This window comes from Solenopsis invicta, chromosome 3 (assembly GCF_016802725.1).
Source record: "Solenopsis invicta isolate M01_SB chromosome 3, UNIL_Sinv_3.0, whole genome shotgun sequence".
Lineage (NCBI taxonomy): Eukaryota > Metazoa > Arthropoda > Insecta > Hymenoptera > Formicidae > Solenopsis > Solenopsis invicta.
In genome coordinates this window covers 3966042-3987185 of record NC_052666.1, presented here as the reverse complement: position 1 = coordinate 3987185, position 21144 = coordinate 3966042, and the positions used below count along the sequence as shown (strand labels likewise).

General features: G+C 30.1%; 1 protein-coding gene across 1 annotated transcript; it reads right to left on the bottom strand.

Moving 5' to 3' along the window:
- Positions 1-17755: 17755 nt before the first annotated feature.
- Positions 17756-20606, bottom strand: LOC120357273. Its single transcript, XM_039447430.1, has 2 exons — positions 20157-20606; positions 17756-20000 (listed from the first exon to the last, which is right to left on the bottom strand). Exon 2 carries the CDS (start codon positions 18944-18946, stop codon positions 17756-17758), a length of 1191 nt encoding a protein of 396 aa, XP_039303364.1. The 5' UTR covers positions 18947-20000; positions 20157-20606.
- Between the last annotated feature and the right edge of the window lie 538 nt (positions 20607-21144).

Here is a 21144-nt window from a genome sequence, read left to right as displayed (position 1 = left end):
ATAACACTGTTTCGTCAGATGAGCATTTCTCGTGAAGAGTTTCGTTTCAATTTTAAAGAAATGGAAGGCAGGCTGGAAGGTAAGATGAAAATATATTCTTTTATATTAAAATATTAAAAGGATTCCGTTAATGTACAAGGTATTGCATTTACATACAAGGCAGTGCGATAGGTTATATGACAAACTTTGCAAGTTAAATATCGCAGGTGCAATTCAGTCGGTAATGAAAGTAGTCAGTCTGTCACGCAACCCATCGTATTGCCTCGTATGTAAATGCAACATACTGTACATTAAATATATATTTATGGTATTGTGAGAAAAGTGTAGTTTTATTAATCGGAATGTAATAGTGGTCAAACGTTATTAGTATTTTACGCCTGAAATAAATGTTCAAAATCTCCGTACGATCGCATTACATCTTTTGTTTTGTTTTTTTAAATTTAAAATTGAAGTATACATATATGTACTATGAAACATAATTAATATTTTTATTAAAATTTAATAAAACAAATTAATTTAATATTTTTGATAAAAATTAATTATATGTTCTGTAACAAATTTAGATTCGATTTGCTTCTTACATATATTGTAGGAATTCAATTAAAAAGGCGTCCCGGGAGAGCTGCATTACAGCGCTCTCGTCAAAAATGTAAAGAGAGGCGTAAACAAAAAATATTTCAGGTTTGGCGCCAGGAAAGCAGCAGCAACAACAGCAGTTACAACTACAGCTACCTTTGGTAAAAAAATTTTTTCTATTTTTTTATTTGCTTACAAAAGTTATTTTCTTATTCAATTTTACAATTTCACGGCATTTAAAATTTAAAAATTTTAAATCTCGCAAAATTACGATAAATTATATATGAACATTTAAACAAATTGTTTGTTTGAAAAATAAAAATGAAAAAACATTCATGTAAAAAACGTTTATTAGGGACAACAGCTACAGCAGCAGCCGCTACAGCAGCAGCAGCCTCAGCAGCAACCACTTCAGCAGCAACCACCTCAGCAGCAACCACTTCAGCGGCAACCACCTCAGCAGCAACCACCTCAGCAGCAACCACCTCAGCAGCAACCACCTCAGCAGCAACCACCTCAGCAGCAACCACCTCAGCAGCAACCATCTCAGCAGCAACCACCTCAGCAGCAAAATGCACGAATTGCGTTGCTGCAAAACGAGATCAGAAATTTGCAGCAACAGCTGCATCAAGAACTAAGTCGAGGCCAAAATCGGCGAGGACGAGGTCATCAAATTTTTCATAATGATGCGGGTCGTGGTCGTGGTCGTGGTCGTGGTCGCGGTCGTGATCGTGGTCGCGGTCGTGGTCGTGGTCGCGGTCGTGGTCGTGGTCGCGGTCGTGGTCGGGGCGAACAGATAATAATTTATCAAAAAAATGCCCAATTTTATTTTCATTGATTTTTTTCTTTTTTTTTTATAAATTTTTTTTATACATTTTTTTAATATACTTTTAACATTTTTATACTTTTAACATTTTTATTATTTTTTTAATTATAATTTTAAGTCTACTTTTTTTATTTTAGTTTTATAACATTTTATACATATGTATTTAAATAAAATTTATTATATTCTTATTTAAATTTATATTTATTGCAACCATACTTTTTTAATTTTAAGTAGCCTTCATAGAAAATAATAATCTTAAATCAAATCAAAGGTTTAATACAAACTTTTTCAATACAAACAAGCAAAACACATTGAAAATGGATAAATCATAAAAAATTATTAAATTAATTAAATAACATTCTAATTTAATCGAAACTTTTTGGCTGTATTAAGCCATCCTTATCCATAAAGTACATTTGTAACAGTCGCTGATAATAACAAGAACAAAAAAAGTACAATTATAAATTAAAAATAAGTCAATAAATATTACAAATCTTAAATTTTACAATCAATTAAAGACACATAATGTCGCGATTCGTGAGTTTCTCTGTCTTAGTTACTCGTCTGTGGTAATAGTAAGATCATTAGTTGTTACTTTATCATGTTAATATTGTTCGATCATTTTTTATGGAGAATTATGTGAGTTATTTTTGTAAAAATATTTTAATATTTTGATCTTCTGTGATTAACATTAATGTAAAACGTTTTTTTTTTTTTTTTTTGAAAAACTGAGTTTGATGGGGACATATTATTCAAAATATTTAAGAAATTTTTTTAGATTTGTAACTATACTTACTTTGAGACATAAATTAACATGCATTTCAACTTTGATATTTTAATCTGTCACAAACAGTGTTCACCATCGTTTCGAATACGTCATTAACTATGCCAGCGTTATTTTGAAGAAAAAAGTAATCTACATTTTTTAACTGGAAATTATATATTGACTTAAAAAGTGTTTTCATTAACTCCATTTTACAATTACATTCTTATTTTCGAAATATATAATTATAAAAATGTCTATTTAATTTTTTTTTATATTCTGTTTAATTACTATTTTAATTTGTTTTTGAATAACTAAAGTTCACACACGATCTACATTTTATGAATAGAATTTGAGGTAAAATAAAAATTAAGACATATGAGATAAAAACATTAGAAGAATTACAATTGAAATAGATAGCAGTGTAAAATAGATTGAAGAGAAAAGAATCATTTTTATGAAATAAAATATATCAATAATATCAATTTAAATCAAGCCAAATTATATGTGTAAATTACGTTATCAAAATATTTTATAATCAGCTAATAACAACAATATATATATTTATTTATTGTATATAACTTGAAATAAAAAAAATTACAGTAATTTATAATTTTACAATGTTATCAATAGAAAGGATTGAGGTAGAAAGGTTTTAATTTTAAGATATAAATAAAAAGATATATATATATATATATATTTATTCTATTTAACTGTATGTGTTTATTTTTTTTATATACAGAATTATATATATATATATATATATATATATATATATATATATATATATACATATACATATGATCATATATAAATATAAATCGTTATATAAAAAATAAGCAAGTAAATATTGCAGTTCACGCTTCTATATAGTCATTGCGCGAACGCTTACGTATTTATAAAATGTGTTTAGAAGATTGTTGTATCACTTTGTATGTTACAGAGTGATTCAGCACTTTTCATCTAGAGCACTTTTAATTATAAATGTTACTACTTTTTCTCTTTTTTATACATTGAGAAAAAAAAAGTTGTTGACTTAAAAAAATATTATTTTATTCAACTAAATGTGGCGGTCACGGGCTGTCAAACAAACATTTATTGATTTAAAGAAATGCGTGTCAAGATAATTAGAGATATTAATTCAAATTTTCATCCTTTTTTTCCACTAAATAAATAATATTTAAATCAAATAATTTATAGGCAACTAAACGCATTTTGTTCAGTTAACAACTTTCTTTCTCAGTGTATAACTATGATTGCGTAGTAACAATTGCAGTTCACAATATGAATTTCACTTGTGAATATTACGCGAACGCTATTTGAATATAGTAAATAATAAATGCATAAAGAAAGTATACAAATAACAAATGCAGTTCACGAGTTCACAAGATCATTCCGCGAACGCGTAACGTTTTTGTTTATTAATATGCATATGTTTATAAATATGCATAATATATATTACTTGCTTTATAATCGTTCACGCTCTCATACGATCATTGCGCGAACGAATTTATATTCTAAATATATATTTTTTATATAATTTTCACAGTTATGTACATAACTTATTTACATTCTTTGAGATAACATTTAAAAAATTGTAAATTATTAAAAATTTTGTACTTGTATAAAATTTAAAAAATTTTCTAACATTTACTGCGCGATATATAAAATAATATGAGGACTAAATATGTCATTATCCCTTAAAATCTTTTCTGTATCTTTGCAGTCATCATACTTTATCCATTTGCCATGTCGATAACTAATGGCAGTATAATGACCAATATCATTATCCGTCGAATGCCTAGTTTGCTTGACAGGTGATTTAAAGTCTACGACTCCGGCAAGATTGTATTTCTCTGTCATAAAAGAAAATTGGATTGCCTTTGGTATCTGTTTAAGTTGAACAGCATACCTTTCTCCATCATCAAAAGTGGAATATGTTTCCAGTAAAATAAATTGTCCTGAAAATTAAAAATATATAAATTTAATTTTTTAAATATAAAAACAGCAGTATAAAATATAATTAAAACAATAAAAATTTTAAAAATATAATTAAAAACCACTAATTATTAAAATACATTGAAAACTATTTTATCAAAACTTTAGATTGATATTTTTTTGTGGAACATTTTTTTAAGTAAAAGAATTAACGTTAATTACATTTTAAACTTATAGTTTATAAACGAAATTTAAAGTGTTTATTAAATTTTAATTAAAAATTACTTTTATTGAATTTAGTTTTCAACAAAAAATTACATTGCAAATTCAAACTTTGTGTCATGGACATGTATTAAGTTTTAAAACATTTTCAATAAACAATAATAAATTGCAAATTTAATAAAAAAATTTTAAAATATTGAATGACTTGAAAATTTATAATATATATATTATTCTAAAAGCCGTAATAAATATACATACCTATATCAGAAATTGTTGTACTCTCCAATCCATCACAATATGGTTGAATACATGTACGAAATCCTTGAATCGTAATATCCTTTTCTATTTCATTAATGTTGTTGCCTAATAATTTTTCCAGTTCAACTTAAACTAATGGTAATGTTTTTACTCTCGCAGGACAACCTTTTCCACATTTGGATATTTCCTTGAATGATGGATATTTCTGAAACAAATTTCTACACAAAAAGCCAATTGAAACCTCACAATTAATCAGAATACAATTATTTGGCAATGCTTTACTTGAAAATATATCTTTCAAAATCATCGCACGAAGTCTATACGATGATTTTTTAATACCATGAGATACCACTTCGTTAACTAATTCAAAAAATTTTAAATCTGTTTCACTATGTACAAGAAGATTAATAGTCTCTGTATCAAAATAAGCAGCAATAAATAATTGTAAAATGCTGTCAAATGCACAGGTATTTGTTAAGGAATAATTACTTTTTTCAATTTTAACTAGTTTTAAAGACATGTTACTTCCATTTCTCATTATTGGTATCTTATGGATATTAGCATCTAATAAAAATTCAGTTTCTATATTATCTTTCTGTAAATATTTTCCTTTAGGTTTATTTTGTTTGTCTGCTGTAGCCAAACCACGCCAATCTTGAACTTCTTTCGTTGCTATTATATCTTGCAAATTGTTAATGTTGTGGCAGTCCATGCATATCCGTTGCTATCCGTATCCTTCTTCTCCAACTGGTATAGAACATTCATCTAAAGCATGTACAAATTTTTTGCATACATAACATGTATGTCCACCAGTCGGTTCGTCTCCATTTTTACAAGCTGGACATTTCTTTTTTCATTTTTTAAGTTACTTTCTTCTTCGACAATTTCGTTACCATCATGAATTAACATATTTTTTTCTACACTTTGTTCTCTTAAAGCAAAATCTTCAGTATTTTCAATATTTGCGTGCGCTATTTTTAGTCGACCGCTCATATAGTTTACATGCTTTATTACAAATTCATCTGCACGCATAGGTGTTGTTTCTCCATTTAACATAATATTTTTTATTATGTTAAAGTCACTTTCTACTGAAGCACTACTGTCTGGTATTCTACCATATCCAAATTTATCTCGACATACGCAGGACCATAAAGGTAGCAATTTAATGTCTTTCATAATATAATTAGCTAATTTTGGAAAATAATGAGCATTTTCTCTGTCTCCCTCATTATCAGACAATAAAATTGTGACACTATTATTAATATTTTGTGCCCAATCATTCCACTTATTAAAATTGTTTTCTTCGTCTTCGTCTTCATCATTATAATTTTTTATATTTTCATTAACATCTTCCGAATATTGTGTAAAAAGATTTTTCATTTTTATTTTATATTTTTCACATACTGTTTCTTTATTTTCGGTTGTGTTACCTTCCGTCTCGCTTTGAGATATAATTAAAATTCCTTTCAACATTTCAGCAGCAGCCTCAATATTTTGGCATAAAATTAATTGTCCTATCATATGCAAATAGAATTGTTTTATGCGTGGACGTAAATCTTTTAAAAAGTTTGAATACTTTTTTATAAAATGCGCTACAACGATACGTATGTAGCAGGCAGGTAAATTACTTTCTTTACACGCATCTGCATATTCTTCCAGCGTTAAGAAGTTGGTGAAACTTCGTACAGCTGCTGTTAATAATGCACGTGAAAAATCGCATACGACTTCACGTGGTCGTGGTGCGCCGGATCGTATCCATTCAATCAGCCAATAATGTATAGCATTTGTATTGTGGCTTTCGGATAACATCTGTGTTACCGGAAAAAGGCCACTTTTTTCAGAATTTACTACGCAATTGTATAAAAATATATGGCTCGTCTTTGAATTATCAGGCCTTTTAATCTTTTTTATAATACTTCCAGTTGCGTCTATGTAAATACAAGCTGTCTCATCTAGTGTATAAGTTCTATATACATCTAACTGATATCTAGCCCAATAATGGACGAAAAATGGATTTAAGCCAATATTATGAATTACATTTTTCAGTGGACCTAACTGCATTATTTCCAATGCTTTTATAGGATTCTTATCGAAATAACTTTTTTCTTTAATATCATGTTTAGCGACTCGCAAAACATTTGCAGGGTTGCCACAAATTTTTCATCCTAAAATTCCCTGACTTTTCCCTGATTTCCAGACAAAATTTTATGATTTTCCCTGACTTTCAATAATACATATTTTTTTGTTTTTTAATCAAAACTAAATTCTATTATTAATCGTTTATTGAAACCCCAATCTGCTATTATAAAGGTTCACATATTTGAAAGAAGTCACAAAAATATAAAATTATCATTTATTTTATTCGCTTGTTCATAAGTGACAGAGAACTTTCTTATAACAAGACTATCTTATAATACAAAAGAACAAACAACTTAAAATTTTTGATGTTCTTGGTAAAGCATTTTTAATCACAACAAGTTCACGTTAGCTTTTTAACATAAAAACTAAAATTTTAAATCTTTACAAAAACTTCAATACTACGTAGTAATGTACATTACAAGTTAATATAAAAAATATTGCACAAGACTTTTACTCAAATGTCTTTGATCTTAATAACGCTATTTCATCATCGAGAGCACTTAGCTCATTAGTTTTATCTGTTAAAAGTTTTACCTTCTTAGCCTTCAATTCTAAAATTTTTGTAAACAAAGATCTTTTTTCAGCAATTTTTGCATTTTCTTGTTCTTTCTCAGAGCGCTGCTTTTCCAATGCTTTACCATACATATCCCTCGCATTTCGGTAAGATAAAATCATCTTTTTATCTATTGTAAGTTTGGAGACCACCAGCAGCTTTAAGACCATCATAAACTTGTCTCTGAGATATTAGAGATCTAGGTAGTTGATTTTTAACAATGCATTCCTTGTTTATTGAAAAACCTCTTTCCACAAATGCTTGACCATGACTCAGAATAAAGATCTTTTTCAAAAAGACATACAAATTCTGGAAATTATCTCGACCCTGAAGCAAGTTTCTCCAAAAATGATCAATTCTATTATTTTCCCTAACAAACTGCTTGCATAAATCAATTACTTCTTTATTATTGCAAAGAACGTTAAATTCTTTCTCAATTTTATCACAAATCTGACTAGTAATCCAGTTTCTTGCGGAAAACAATTCTAGAGCATTAGAAAGCCTATTCTTACTGATACTTAAATTACTAGAAATTAACATACACTGAGAGAAAAATATATGGTATTTAGAACCATAATGACATAGTAAAATAATTATAGTTAGAATTATCATATTTATAGTAAATGTTACCATAATGTTGGTTATAATAACAATATAGACATAGTATAACTGATGTAAAATTTTTACCATAAATTATAATCATTTTAAGTAAAAATATAGTAGGATTGAAAATATAAAATGATAAGAGAAAGTAACCATTTTTAATAGTCAATACAATTAGAATATTTTACAAATATTGGTTCAGATAACTATATTTTTATTATTATTTTATTATTATCGTATAGTGCGCGATATCCAATGAGCGTACAGAGCGGAATGGTGACATGCTCATTGGACATTGCGCATCGCGCGCGAAGAAATCGCGCTGGTCTGCAGATGACGATTGTCAAGTGTCTCTCGATACGTGCAAGTTCGTGCGTGCACGCGCAGTTTGGACGTGAACAACGATTCTTTGCCTTTCGGGCGGCAGCTACCGAAGTATAAGAAGCAGTGTGTGAAAAAAAGTATCGTCGCATGTGTCTCGATACGTTTGTGCGTTTGGACAACGATTCTGTTTTGGGCTGCAGCTACCGACGTAGAAGCAGTGTGTGACAAAAAGTATCGTCGCATGTGTCTCGATACGTTTGTGCGTTTGGACAACGATTCTGTTTTGGGCTGCAGCTACCGACGTAGAAGCAGTGTGTGACAAAAAGTATCGTCGCATGTGTCTCGATACGTTTGTGCGTTTGGACAACGATTCTGTTTTGGGCTGCAGCTACCGACGTAGAAGCAGTGTGTGACAAAAAGTATCGTCGAAAACAGTTGCTGTTTACGAAGAAGTAAGTTATTTGTATTATAATAATATTTGTATATTATAAAATATTCTGTATAATTACTGGGGCCCGGACGTCCGGGCAAGTAATTTTTTAGAACTGTTTTTTAAATAAATAATAATATAAATAAAAATAATTTTACTGCAAACAATTACAAAAGATTCTAAAACACATGGCGCAAACAGATTCAAAATAACTCTAAAATATTCATTGACAATTAAAGTATTTTAACTGAATAACTTTTTTCATTAGAATGTAACTTTGTTTTGTATGATTTATTTATTTTTTTAACTTTTATGTATTTCTTTAATAACAATTTATATTTTAATTTTTCTGTCTACCATACTCTTGCAGGTCGAACGAGTCTTAAGTTTATACTTACAATTAGAAGTCACAATGTCTGATTTGATCGAAGACTTGTTAAGAAAGTGGGGCCTTTCCCAATATATTGAAAAATTTAAAGGTAATTATTATTATTATTGTGAAATATTAATGTAAAATAAATGTATAATTACATTTTAGTCTTATTTATTTAGATGAGCAAGTTGACGAGCAAGCATTTCTACACATGCCTGATTCGATGATAAAAGAATTGATACCTTCTGTTGGACATCGTTTTTCTTTTCTTACAAATCGAAAAATATTCCTTGAAAGTATTAATGAGACATCATCGGTTGCTAACAACTCAATAGTGGTAAGGTGTGATGTGATTTATAAATTTATTTGTTTTAATTATTATGTGTTTTGTGTGTAATCAAAATTAAGAAATTATAGAAGTGTATGTTTTAAGTCTATAATAAAATTATTACAATATTTTATTTTAACAAATTTAAGTATATTTAATAATTAAAAGTAAAGTAATATATATAACTATAACTTTCACACAATAACACCTTTTTTTGTTTACGTAATAGCACATACAATATAAATATATTATTCTTAACTTTTTTTTCTATTTCAGTTATTGTGAAGATTATTTTATATGAATATTATTGTTTTAGGATACGAATATAGAAGAATCAGAAAATGAGATAATTAATAATGTGCTAACACAACAAAGTGAATCCGAGGACAATGTTAGCACAGTGTTATCACGTACAAGTGAACTTGACGATATTAGTATAGCTAGTAGCTCGTCGATGGACACATGTTTTTATCGTAAAAAGGTATGCATTATCTTATATTATTTTTATTGTATAAAGGCATTGTATATATATCTTTTTATGTTTGCTTCCTTGATTAAGTTAATGTTAGTCTCAGAACTATTTCTTTTTCATAATCTGTTGGATTTATTAGAATCTTTCCTCTTTCGTAGAAAAGTAAGGAATAAATCGATGTACTTCTTTTATTGAAATTGTAATCATTTGATTACATAATACGAACCTGTACCATTAAATATGAAAGTACTAAGCACAGTTTACAGTTTTATTTAATATTTTTTAGAATCTCAGAAATTTACTCTCAGAATCAGGCACCGGTAAAAAATTATTGACACAAACACGATTAACTCCATCGGATCGCAATAATTTATGTAAGATAATTATTGAGAAGCTTCTTAGTAAATCTATAAAGTACGTATAAATGTATTTAAGCTTCAGAATCTATAGAGTTTTTGTTGAACTTATTTATTTTACTTTATTTTCTTATTGTAGAATAAAGACTGAAGAATTTCAAGATTGGGCTACAGAAATTGTTAACCTTTTTAAATACGAAAAGATTTCTACATATTTCGTTCCAAGTAACGCTAAATTGAAACGTTTTGCTCATGGAAAACTTTGGGACAAGTATAATAATGTTAAAAAGTTAATTATAAAACACAAAAAAGCGTGTAAAGAAGACAATGTTGAAATAACTCCTGAGAATAATAATGACTGTGAAGAGGCACTAATTGCATTACGTGCAATTCAACCGGAAGATATAAATATTGAAAAATTGTGGAAAGAAACATTTACAAGAAGAAACAGAGGAACTTCGATTAGAAATTATTTTGAAGAATATCCTATTTTAAAAACTGCGATTGGTGCTACACTTGTAAGAATATACATTGAAATTTTAACGTTCGATAACTCAAGTTAGAAATGCGTTGTAATGTAATGTCAATGGTCATAGTTGCAGATTGATTTTCAACTGGAAACAAAAACAGATACGCTCACTTTCCAACAGAAATGGCCTGACATCGCTCCGTATATAAGACTTCTCGCTGAGAAAACAGAAGTATGCCCAACATTATGTGAGGTGACAAATGGTAAATATTATACATAAATAAATTTTGAATGCTATAATTAATTTTTGCACAAAACATTCTATTTTAATACAATATTTCCAAAGTCATGTCTAAATATAAGGGGTACTGCATGAAAGTAGAAGATTGGCATATATGATTTGTATATTACTTGCAGATGTACCTGTTGAAACATTAAGCCTTCTCATGTTACCTTATTTATTAAAACCGAGTAATGTGAAAACAGGCAATAAGAAGAGGTGGAAACCATTCAAAATAGAAACTGCTGAAAGTTTTATTTTTCGAGTTTCTGTAAGCAATTTTTTACATATCTTTAAAAAATTATTCGCAAAATATAATTATAATTGGTTTATTTTATTGTATATATATATCATATCTTTTTTCAGAATATAGCAGATTTGGAACCTAAACTCCATAAACGAAAAGAAAAACTTGAAGCTTATGGATTGACACTTCAGCCAATGGTGGTAGCAGTGGGTTCCATTTTAAACTTGACATCTTTTTACGTTATTATTAACGATATTAAATATACATCAACAAGTTTAATGAATGCAATCGATTTATGCTTTAAAATATTCTTTGCGCTAGATGCAACATATCCAGCAGATTCTGAAATTGTGTGCTATTTTTTACAACAATATATTTATGGCATTACTAACAAAAAATATCACCGTAATTTTATTTCTGTTGAGACCACTTGGCATGATGTAGAACAACTTATGCTTACTCGTAAGTAAATCACTTCAATAATAATTATAGCATCGCTAACTCGTTTATGGAAATATAAGCACATATGTACATTCCAAAGATGATGAAATGTGAATATTGTCGAAAAACCTTTCCGAAAAGGTATCTCAAGCTACATACACGTTTCGAACACCGTAAAAGTATTGCTAGTGTAAAATATACTTGTAATTTCAAAGATTGTAATCGTTGTTATTCTAATTATAAAACTCTTCATCTACATAAAAAGCGTTGCAAACATTTTGAAACAGCAATATTTGAATCTGACATTTCCACAAATGTAAATATCGATGATATGACTTTAAAACAAAATTTTTGTAATAAAAAAATCGAGTCTGATTGTGATATTAATGATATTAATGTTAATAAAAATTGGAACACTGAAGAAATACATCATGAACTTCGTACATTTGCATTACAACTAATATCTTCTCTACATTCTAATGCAACATTATCTCGATTACACATTACTCGTATTACGCGTATATTTCATACTTTTCTTAATTCTAAGTACATGGACAATATAAAAAAAAGAATATCTCTCGTTAAATCATCAGAATCGGATTATATAGTTGAACAGTTTGAAATATTACAAAATGTTCTCAACGATATTGACAGTGAATATAAAAGAAATAAAATTTTAGTAAATAATGGATATAATATTAAACCTGTAAAAATATTATTTGGGACAATGGAAATTAGAAATAAAACTGGATTAAAAATTCAAAACGTGTATGGGCAATTAATGCCATTAAGAAATATTTTAAAAGCATTTTTCGACATAAATGACATATTTCAAAAAACTTGCGAGTATATTGCAACATTAGGTGAAAATAATGATATTTCCAATATTATACAAACCGATTTTTGGAAATCAAAAATCTTAAATGTCTCAAAGGAAAAATCTTATATTTTTCCTTTGTTTCTATACGAAGATGCTTTCGAAACAATAAATCCACTTGGATCACATGCTGGTATATACAAGTTATCCGGAATGTATATTTCAATACCATGTTTGCCACCGGAATTGTATTCTAAGTTAGATAGTATTTTGCACAATTGTATCATGCAGATGATTCCAAAATATTTTCAAAAGAACAAATTTATTCTTATTTAATTCACGAATTAATGTTTCTAGAAAAAGAAGGCATTACATTGAATGAAGGATCTGCAGTTATTAAAGTATATTTTAAACTCACATTAATCATCGGTGACAATTTGGGATTACATGGTATTTTGGGATTTGTAGAAAGTTTCTCTACCAATATGTGCTGTCGATTTTGTAAAGTATCAAAGGACATGTCTCGTAAATTGTGTTGTGAAGACGTTAGTATATTACGCAATAAAGAAAATTATGCAGAAGATATAGCAACAAATAATTTCAGTTCCACAGGTATTAAACAACAGTGCACATTTAATGTCTTAGACAGTTTTCATGCTATTGAAAATTACAGTGTTGACATAATGCATGATCTATTAGAAGGCGTGTGTGTATACGAAATGAATAACATTTTGCATTACTGTATTGTGGAAAAGCAATATTTCACTTTAGAAACTTTAAACTGGCGTTTAAAATTTTTTGATTTTGGTTCCGTGGCGAACCGATCTCCTACAATATCACAATCGCGTTTACTTAAAAAAAGTATTAAAATGTCAGCTTCTGAAATGCTAAGTTTTGTGTTACACACTGGCTTAATTTTTGGTGATCTCATTACTGATCTCAATGATAGATATTGGGAACTTTTCATATTGTTGCGAAAAATCCTTCTTATAACACTCCAAGACAGTGTTACAGAATCAACAGCAGATCTGTTAGAAAACTTAATTTATGAACATCATATGCTATATATCGACTTGTTCGGCGAAACTTTGAAACCGAAACATCATCTAATGTTGCATTATCCTCGGATTATAAAAATTGTTGGGCCGCTCCGTTCTCTGTGGGCAATGAGGTTCGAAGCAAAACATCGCCCTTTAAAACAATATGCACGTACAATTACTAGTAGAGTAAACCTATGTTACAGCATTGCAGTGAAAGAACAATTAATGTTGTGTGACTTATTTGCAAAAATGCAGTCTGGTTTTTTATCATTTATTACATATAAAAAAAATACTTCAATAATTTTTGAAAACAAAAATTTATTAAATGACTATACAAATTATATCATATTGAAGAGTCTTTCTTTTGGAAATATATCATTTAAGAAAGGATCAATTGTCATATTAAGTATTAATAACGACAACTATCCGACATTTGCAAAAATTATTGACATTTTTAAAAGTAACAGTACTGTATCTAACACATTATCTGTATCTGATTTTGTTGCTCATGTGCAATATTTATTTACAAACTACTTTGATGTTCATTACCAAGCTTATGCTATAAATATTTCAAATAAATACAATGTCGTAAAATTTCAGTTCTTTGGTATACTATAAAATATTTACGTTAATTCAGAAAACAGATGGCAATTTTTACATAAGTTGTTAAAGAGTGAACTTTTTGTCTCATCTTTGGAATGTACGAGGTGTGTTCAAAAAGTATCGCGAATTTTGAATTTTCGCGGGTTACGTATATTCGAATTTCGATCTTTTTGTGGCGTTATGTTGGTACTCATGTCTCTCACTTATGCCGACAAGCTCGGCCATTTTGAATGTTCACTTAATTGTTGACAGCTGCTTTGCTTGCACGTGTTTTGGATCGTCTTCGATTTTTACCTATTCAAAAAAATGGATCAAAGAACCTGTATCAAATTTTGTGTGAAAAACGAAATTAAGTGCGCGGATGCATTCCGAATGTTGACTGTGGCATACGGAGAAGCTACCTTGGACCGAAGCAACGTTTATCGGTGGTACAAAATGTTCTCAGAAGGCCGAGAAGATGTGAACGACGAAGAGCGTGCCGGACGCCCGAGCACTTCAACAACAGACGAAAAAATTAATGAAGTGGAGAAAATGGTATTGGCCAATCGTCGAATCACCGTTAGAGAAGTTGCTGAGGACCTAAACATATCGATTGGCTCGTGCCATTCGATTTTTATCAATGATTTGGGCATGAGACGGGTCGCCGCGAAATTCGTACCAAAATTGCTCAATTGCAACCAAAAACAGCATCGCATGAACATTGCTAATGAGATGTTGGACTCTGTCCGCGACGACCCAAATTTGCTCCAGAGGGTCATAACTGGTGACAAATCGTGGGTTTATGGTTATGACGTGGAAACCAAAGCTCAATCATCTCAATGGAAGCTGCCGCACGAACCAAGACCGAAAAAAGCGCGCCAAGTTCGGTCGAATGTGAAAGTTTTGCTGACAGTTTTCTTCGATTGCAGGGGCGTGGTGCATCATGAGTTCTTGCCACAGGGTAGAACGGTCAATAAGGAATATTACCTGCAAGTTATGCGCAATTTGCGCGAAGCAATCCGCCAGAAACGCCCGGATTTGTGGAAGAACAAAAATTGGCTTTTGCACCACGATAACGCCCCTGCTCACACATCGTTGCTTGTGCGCGACTTTTTGGCCAAAAACAACACACTAATGATGCCGCAGCCACCGTATTCCCCAGATCTGGCCCCCTGTGACTTTTTCTTGTTCCCTAAACTGAAGAGGCCCATGAAAGGACGACGTTACGCTACGCTTGACGAGATAAAGACGGCATCGAAGGAGGAGCTGAACAAGATAAAAAAAAATGATTTTTTGAAGTGCTTCGAAGATTGGAAAAACCGTTGGCACAAGTGTATAATATCTCATGGGGATTACTTTGAAGGGGACAAAATAGATATTCATGAATAAATAAATAATTTTTGAAAAAACACAAAATTCGCGATACTTTTTGAACACACCTCGTACTGCTTCTATTCCACTATACTATATCATAGCATGTGTGTGCATATGTGTATGCGCGCGCGTGCACACACACACACACACACACACACACACACACATATATGTAAGCAACAAATTATATTTTAATTATAAATATATAAATATATATATAATTCGTTGCCGTTTATATCACTGCTGTTTGTGTAATATGCATACAAAGTTATAACTATTTTTATTTTCAAGCGATTGTATTTTAGTTATTAAGGCTTTAGTTATAAGGCTTTTGTATTTCCTCGGCATGGAATTCTTAAATTGTATTTTCTTGTTTCCATTAATTGGCACAGAATCACTTGTAGTGTAGCTTTAACATATGTTTATATATATATATATATATATATATATATATATATATATATATATATATATATATATATATATATATATATATACGTAATAATATATATACACACACATGCGTACACATACATGCTGGAACACACACACAGATTTTTAAATAAACTATTAAAAAAGTGCAATGTTGATTATTTATTGTATAAATATGTACATCCGACCTTTTTCTTATCTTATAATTAACCGTTTTAGAGAAACTGACGGAATCATATATAAAGTACGTTTACACAGCGTTTATAATCATCCGGTTTAATAACTACTGTATACTATCTAATTCAAAATTTGTTTCCTTTTGATTATAATGATCATTTAAATATAAGCCTTTTTGATATTTAAACTACAGTTTCTAGTATATACAGGGTGTCCGTCCATAAATGTCCGAGCAAATATCTCGTAACTGATTGAAGTTAGAAGAAAGTTTAATAAGGAAAATTTACATGGTTTTTAGTCGGCTACAAAATGCACGTAAAGAAATTTTTTTTACTCGTCACCTTTTTGAGTTATGAAGGTCAATGTAGGTTTTTTAAATGGGTACCTATAATTTTTTTTGCATATTTACATAGTAGAGGTAATTTTCAATCAAAATTATATTAGGAAAAAAATTGCTACGAAGCATCGTTTACGAGATAATCGGCATGCAAAGTATTAAAGTAATAATTTGGATCGAGTATTGTTGAACAAATTTGGAATATCAAATAGGTTGAGAAAGTAAACATTGTTTTTTCATGAAATATTTATTAACAAATTAATTAAGAAATGGTTCGAAATTGTTACCATCATGATCGATACAGCATTCAACGCGTTTTATAATGTTTCTTATTGTTAACTGCAGCATTTCTGTTGTAATACTTTCAACAGCTCTAGTGATTTTATGTCGTAAATCTTCTTCATTTTCAGGAATAGTTGCATAAACAATATCCTTAATATACCCCCAACTTCTGTTGTAATACCACATCTCGAGCATATCACACTTTTCCGTAATTGTAAACATTGTTCTCACGCGCTCGTATGAAGTCTGTTATATCGAACAGGATCGCTGACCTTCAACTTTTCAAAATACACAACTGTTTGATTTGTAAATAAAGTATTTGTATAGCACGTAATATGAATTACAGGGTAGTATGAGTCTGTTAGTCAATCGTCTACATACGAGCGCGTGAGAACAATGTTTACAATTACGGAAAAGTGTGATATGCTCGAGATCTGGTATTTAAGTATGCGTAATGAAAATGAAGCACGATTACTTTATCAACAAAAATATCCAGAACGAAGAATACCAAATAATCGTACATTTCGACGAATTGAAGATCAATTGCGTCAAACAGGATCGCTAACAAGACAACGACGTACAATCAAAACAGATGAAGAAAAAGAGACAAGTGTGCTATTAAGTTTTATTGAAAACAGACGTACATCCATAAGAACAGTAGCACGTAATTTAGAATTATCGAAAAGTTACGTACACGCTGCACTAAAAAAATTCAAATTCAAATATATATATATATATATATATTAATTATTATATATATATATATATATAATTATTATATATATATATATATATATATATATATATATAGTGAACGAAATCATATATACAAAAATAAGATCTTACTATAACTATTAATACAGTTTATTACTATATAGGATGTTTCATTGTACTATCAACTGTGTTTCATGTAACTATATTTTATAGTATGGTTAACTACACGAAAATCTAATTTTAGTTCATAATAACCATTTCATATGGTTAGACTAATTCATGTCATAGTAAGGCTGACTATAAATCTGTGTCCATTTTACTATATTTTGTATGTTTAACTATACTATAAATATATAGTTGATGCCAAAATTAACTATAAAATATAGTGAGTTTATAGTTATTTCAACTATTATTTTCTCTCAGTGTAGGATCACAAAAACAAATTGCTTTACAGATACTATATTGCAAAGGAGACTTTTTCAACAAATGTATGCACATTTTGACTAAAAATTCTCTGCATTCAGTCTTGAATAACATCATCTCCTTGTCACTTATTTTCAGTTTTTTTAATTCAGCTCTGACTGCATGATCTAATTTCAAATTTTTTGATGGAATTAAGTTACTTTCTGTTCTTAAATCAATATTATAAATTGCCTTTTGTTTATCTAAAACTTCCTCTTTGACAATAAGAGACATCAAATCATGTAGTATAACGTATAGGTCATTATATAAAAATGGTGACATAGGAGCTTCACATTGATATTCTTTCAGGAAAGGAGTGACTTGGTGAGCAACATAACAAAAAAAAGAAAGTTTAGCAGTTAACAGTTTATCCTCAAGACATGATTTCATAGTTCCAAAGCTCTTAGATGTAATTTTAATTTTTTCTTCTTTAACTCCATTAATAAAATTCTTTAGATTGGGAATTATTTTAATTGTTGTTTCAATTATTTTCTCATTCTCTAACCAGCGAACAGAACAAAACTTTGCAGGGAGAGGTAATGGTTGTGACTTATTAAACCTCAGATAGTCACTCCTCCTAGAAGGAATATCCTTGAAAACATAATATGCTGATCTGAGAAAGGCAATCACATTCCAGCCAGTAGACTTAGCTGCCTCCTTGTAACTGTTATTGACAATGTGTAATCCACAGGAACCCATATTAATAAAAATTGGACTGTTTTCACCGTAGGTAGATCGAATATCACATTCAAGTTCTTTCAAAAAGGCCCAATTTACATTGGGGCCGTCCATGGATACTTGTAACAAATTTTGTAAATTCAAATCTTTTAGTTCTTCTTTAAAAGCTCTTAATAAATCCTTAGCACGAGCGTGGCCAAAAAAAGCAGAAGAAAAGTAGTGTGTTTCTACTTGATTACTATTATTATTCCAGAATCTCAAAGCAATATCCATTTGTTGAGTTTGTGTCATTTTATTTAAGCTTTCATCAAAAGAAACTACAAATGGACCACAGTTACAAACAGCGTCAAGAACTTTTCTATTAAAATAGGGCGCCAGACCAAAAACTATCCCATATGATAGCTTTGTACGAGCTAGACACAAGGAGGATGCTATTCTACTATCTGGGAACATAAGTGGAAACAGAGAGGATTGTTTTCCTGCCGATGAAATAGATGCATGATTTTCGACAGTTTGGAGACACCACAAAATTTCAGCTCTAGTAACATCATCTTTAAAGAAATATTTGTCAATGCAACTATTAGCAAGAGAAGTCGTTTCTGAGTGCGAGGCAGTGCCAGCAAGACCCGATATGAATTGCGTCTCTGAATGAGTTGGAACAGATTGTTCATTCGTTTTTTGCTTCAAAACCGAGTTATCAGTATCTACATGTAATGTAGAAGAACAAGAATCCTGAAAAGCCAAAAAATAACATTCTCGTCATATAACAATGTAACAAACACATCTCACTTGCTTTATGCTTATTATTTTTATTAGTTTTAATGAAATATTTTTCAAGAATCAAATTGCAAAATATGGCTTTGTACATGACTTCGTAACTTCTTAATTATAAAAAAGATGCTGAAAAGGTTTCGTAGCGAAATATTGTTTCTACAAAACAAAATATTTCAAGGTTATATTCACACCATGAGTAAGAAATATATCATTTTACTTATTATAATATTTTTAAAAGCAAAAATGCAAAATTTAGTTCTTTCGGAGACTTCATAAAACATGTCAAAGTTTCATGTCAAAATATTTCTCTCATAAGACAATATACTGGAGTGCAGATATTGTATCTGCATGTCCAATGAGGTGTAAATGTATTCTTGTTGCTCCTGCCAGCTTTTAAAACCTAACTCAATACTTCAAATATCAACTAAATGACGTACAAGACACAATTTCAAAAAACTTGGACACGAAGAGGATAGGCCTACCTTCGCTGTTGTAAAGAAATGCATGTTTGCAGATTCTTTTACATCCAACATTAGCTTGTTATGTTTGGTTCCCGACTTTACGTGACTTTTTAAAGACATTATACCCATATTACTTAATTGTAGAACCTTTTTACATATAGTACAGTAAGCCTCTATCTTCACTTTGCCTTTTTGAATCCCAATAAATTCGGGTTTCAGTGTCCACTCGTCACGAAAAACAGTTTTCTTTAATCCACTCATTATTACAATATCTGTGAATAGAAAGCAAGAAATATTACACCAAAAAGAAAATCAAACGACAAGAATAATGACGAGGCTAATGATGTCTCCATATCATTTAAAAAATCTCAGGTCAATCAAATCAGCAACATATCACATAATTTATCATCAAACGATTATCAGTTTACCTTTGATGTGAATTTCCTTTCTTCAAAACAGGAGGGACATGCTCAGAGCTCAATGGCCAAACACTATAATATACGCAATGCACTATCTTTACAACGTAAATAACAGTAGCAACATGTCCTAACACACGAAAGGCTTACCAGCGAGTAACACGCATGGTAACACGTCCAAATAAAACGAGTCAAAACAAAACATACACGCACACACAAGACAATGGTGCAAGCGTCACAAAGATTACGGCAAATTATAAAGCGAAAAATTATCGGCCGAGCCGTCTTAAAGAACGAAGGATAATGATTTTATCGACTGTCTGTGGCGCCCTGATATAAATGAAACAAGACACCGAGCTGAACAGATGTGAACGCGTATTTTAAACTTCTTTACAGCCATTTTATTTTTCCAGAAATTTTTGTTAAATCCCTGACTTTTCCCTGACTTCCCTGACCATTTTCAAATTCTATGACTTTTCCCTGACTTCCCTGACTTGTGGCAACCCTGATTTGCATCAAATAAATGCGGAGGCTCAATTTTATCATGACTTTCCATTAATTTATTTGCCATTTCAATTCTATATTTCATCACACTTTTTCCTTGTAATTCATTTATAACAGCTTGTCTCACTGGATTTCTTAAATAACGTTTTCCACAACGTCCTTCCTTTTCTCCTTCGATAAACTTACATCTTACTTCAGTAATTAGATCCTTCGTGTTATCAATTTTGCATTTTATTAATGAGCCACATTTGCATGAACCATAAGCATATCCCGAATCTCCATTGCTCATTAATTTATGACGTTTAAAATTAAATCCACATGGCAGTTTCGCACTTTCCCAAATTCTTTCAGTAAAAGCTTGCTGCCACGTGCCAGGTTGCAATATTGTGTATTCACGCGTTGAAGGAGGTCGACCTTTTTCTCTTCGCCTGTATGTTTTTTGAATTATCATGGCATTAAAATCAGCCTTTGCCATAGTAAAAGTAAATGATACTAC

Bases quoted from the DNA above. Each gene is read 5' to 3' on its own strand.
- LOC120357273 (XM_039447430.1), bottom strand. From the start codon at position 18,946: ATGTTCCCAGATAGTAGAATAGCATCCTCCTTGTGTCTAGCTCGTACA.